The sequence below is a fragment of the Centroberyx affinis genome, unplaced genomic scaffold (assembly GCF_046629955.1).
Source record: "Centroberyx affinis isolate AG114_WGS23_722 - 3 ecotype Tasmania unplaced genomic scaffold, CSIRO-AGI_Caff_v1 ptg002292l_1, whole genome shotgun sequence".
NCBI classification, from domain to species: Eukaryota; Metazoa; Chordata; class Actinopteri; order Beryciformes; family Berycidae; genus Centroberyx; species Centroberyx affinis.
Window position 1 is genome coordinate 2501 of NW_027280568.1, and position 2500 is coordinate 5000.

A 2500-nucleotide genomic window follows, 5' to 3' on the forward strand; every position below is an offset into this window, starting at 1 on the left:
AGTTCATCTTATAAACTTCACTGACGATGTTCCTCCGGTTCCCACAGGAAGGTCTGAGGTTCAGGTTCAGGTTCAGGTTCAGGTTCAGGTCGGTGTTGGTGCTCACTGCTCAGTGAAATCCTGCATGAGTCTGTATGGATGCTGTGGAAAAAAACATTTAGCAGAAATCAGCCTAGTTTCGCTCCGTATTCAGTGTGATGATCCACCGGCTGTTTACAGTTTTCGTTATTCTCTACACCTAATATACATATGATTTGTACCAGGCGTGACAAATGTCTGGTTTTATTGTGAAGGCAAAAGCTAATTTCCGGTGTTAGTCACACTAACTGTAGCAGCTTGACGCAGCTCGCCCCGTCACGTGTTTACTTCCGCCGGACCACAGTTAGTGTGACACCGCGACGCGAAGCAGCGGCGGCGGCTCGTGCGGTCCGGACATGAACTCCAACTCCGACAAGAAAATATTTTACTTATGAAGAAAATATTTCTGTGATGAAGAAAATATTTCTGTGAAGAAGAAAATATTTCTGTGATGAACGGCGAGCAGAGCGTCACCCCGCCGCGAGGAGAGTGTGTTTACACCAGCTGCTACTGGTAAGACTCCAGTACAACCAGTAACACTAACCAGTGACCTACCAGTATGTTTTTTAATGTTACATGATGGTTCTACTGGTATCTCGGGTGTATTTAATGTTACATGATGGTTCTACTGGTATCTCGGGTGTATTTAATGTTACATGATGGTTCTACTGGTATCTCGGGTGTATTTAATGTTACATGATGGTTCTACTGGTATCTCGGGTGTATTTAATGGTACATGATGGTTCTACTGGTATCTCGGGTGTATTTAATGTTACATGATGGTTCTACTGGTATCAGGTTATGTTCTTGTTCTGCAGTGAGGAAAATGTGTGGAAACTGTGTGAGTTCATCCAGAAGGAGAGAACCGCCCCGCTGGACGAAGTGTTCGTGGTTTTTATCTCTAATGAGAACAGAACGGTGAGAACAAACTGGAGAACATCTCTGCCAGCTTCCAGGTTCTACAGAATATCTCTACCAGGTTCTAGGGCCGAACAATTAATCAAAATTTTATCTAAATCTCAATATGGCCGACTGCAGTTTTCAAATCACAGGAGCTGTAATATCAGTTAAAGGTGAAATGTGTCAAAATATAATTTAAAGTAAATATCATGGTGCTGCAGAGATGTCCTGGCCTACACATCATATTCTACAGACTGAAGAAAACATCTTTGTTTGGTACAGATCCCCGCAAAAGTCACACCATAATCATTTTAACACGTTTTTCAATTAAAATGAGAATAATGATGTAAAAATTATCATTCCCTCTAATATCACAAATCATATCACAGTCGCAATATCAGTGAAAATATTGTTTCAAAATCGTTCAGCCCTACCAGGGTCTAGAATATCTCTCCCAGGTTCTGAACAGACCTGAAGGATCTGGTTCTTCACCAACAGGTTCCTCTCTGGAAGCAGAAGGCAGGTCATGGAGACCAGCCGGTGATCTGGGTCAGTACACACACACACACACACACACACACACACACACACACACACACACACACACTACAGCAGATTATAGATATATAGATTATAGATTGAGGAGCTTCAGGCTGTTCAGTTTGTTTTAAAAGGTTTTGGAAGAAGATTTATAATAAATGTGATTCTAATGTTTCACTGTATGAATATCAATAATAAATCAGATTATAATATATGCGTATTCCTAATAGATCAGACTGTAATGTTCTGCAGTGTCTGGATATAAACCTCAGCTGGTTCCGTGGTGTTCTGCAGGATTACCACGTGGTTCTGCTGCAGGTCCGGCAGGCCGGCGGTCTGGTTTACGATCTGGACTCTCTGCTGCCGTTCCCCTGCAGCCTGCAGCTCTACTCCACCCAGGCCCTCCGCTCCGACCGCCACATCAAACACACCTACCACAGGTACCTGTCTGTCACCTGTCTGTGATGATGTCAGTTATTAACACCAGAACCACCAGGGTCAGTCTGACCCCCCTTGTGGTTTCTAACACATGGAACTCTGTTCAAATAAAACCTTCATCTCTCAGTTCACTTTTCCTAAAACGGTTTTATTAATCATCCGGTGAATTATGGGGGTGTGGGATGAAAAGAAAAAAAAAAAAGATAATTTATACCTAGAACCGCAGAGGGTCATTTCCCCTCATAGAAAAGCTGAATGACTCCGCCCACGCACGGTTGCCTAGCAACGCCTGTTGTTTAGCCAAGACGTCTTTTAGCTTCCAGCAGCTAGCTTACAAACAACTAGAAACAGACGGTGACAAAAGAAGAAAGATGAAAGTCCAGGAGGCTCTGATGCTTCAGGACTGAGGAGAATCTGATGTGGAGATGATTGACACTTCACTTCACCTGATGACTCATCTTCATCTGAGGAAGAGGACGAGCCTCCACCTGTAAACAAGGTTTCTGAAAGCTAACATCAGGCTCCTGAAACTCAACTTCACAAT

General features: G+C 43.2%; 1 protein-coding gene across 1 annotated transcript in view; it reads left to right on the forward strand.

Moving 5' to 3' along the window:
* Positions 1-397: 397 nt before the first annotated feature.
* ntaq1 (N-terminal glutamine amidase 1) overlaps positions 398-2500 on the forward strand; it is a 5745-nt gene continuing 3642 nt past the window's right edge. Inside the window, exons 1-4 of the mRNA XM_071532950.1 lie at positions 398-591; positions 897-996; positions 1477-1527; positions 1813-1958. Coding sequence (XP_071389051.1) covers positions 530-591; positions 897-996; positions 1477-1527; positions 1813-1958 — 359 coding nt within the window. The 5' untranslated portion in view covers positions 398-529. The remainder of the gene's footprint in view (positions 592-896; positions 997-1476; positions 1528-1812; positions 1959-2500) is intronic.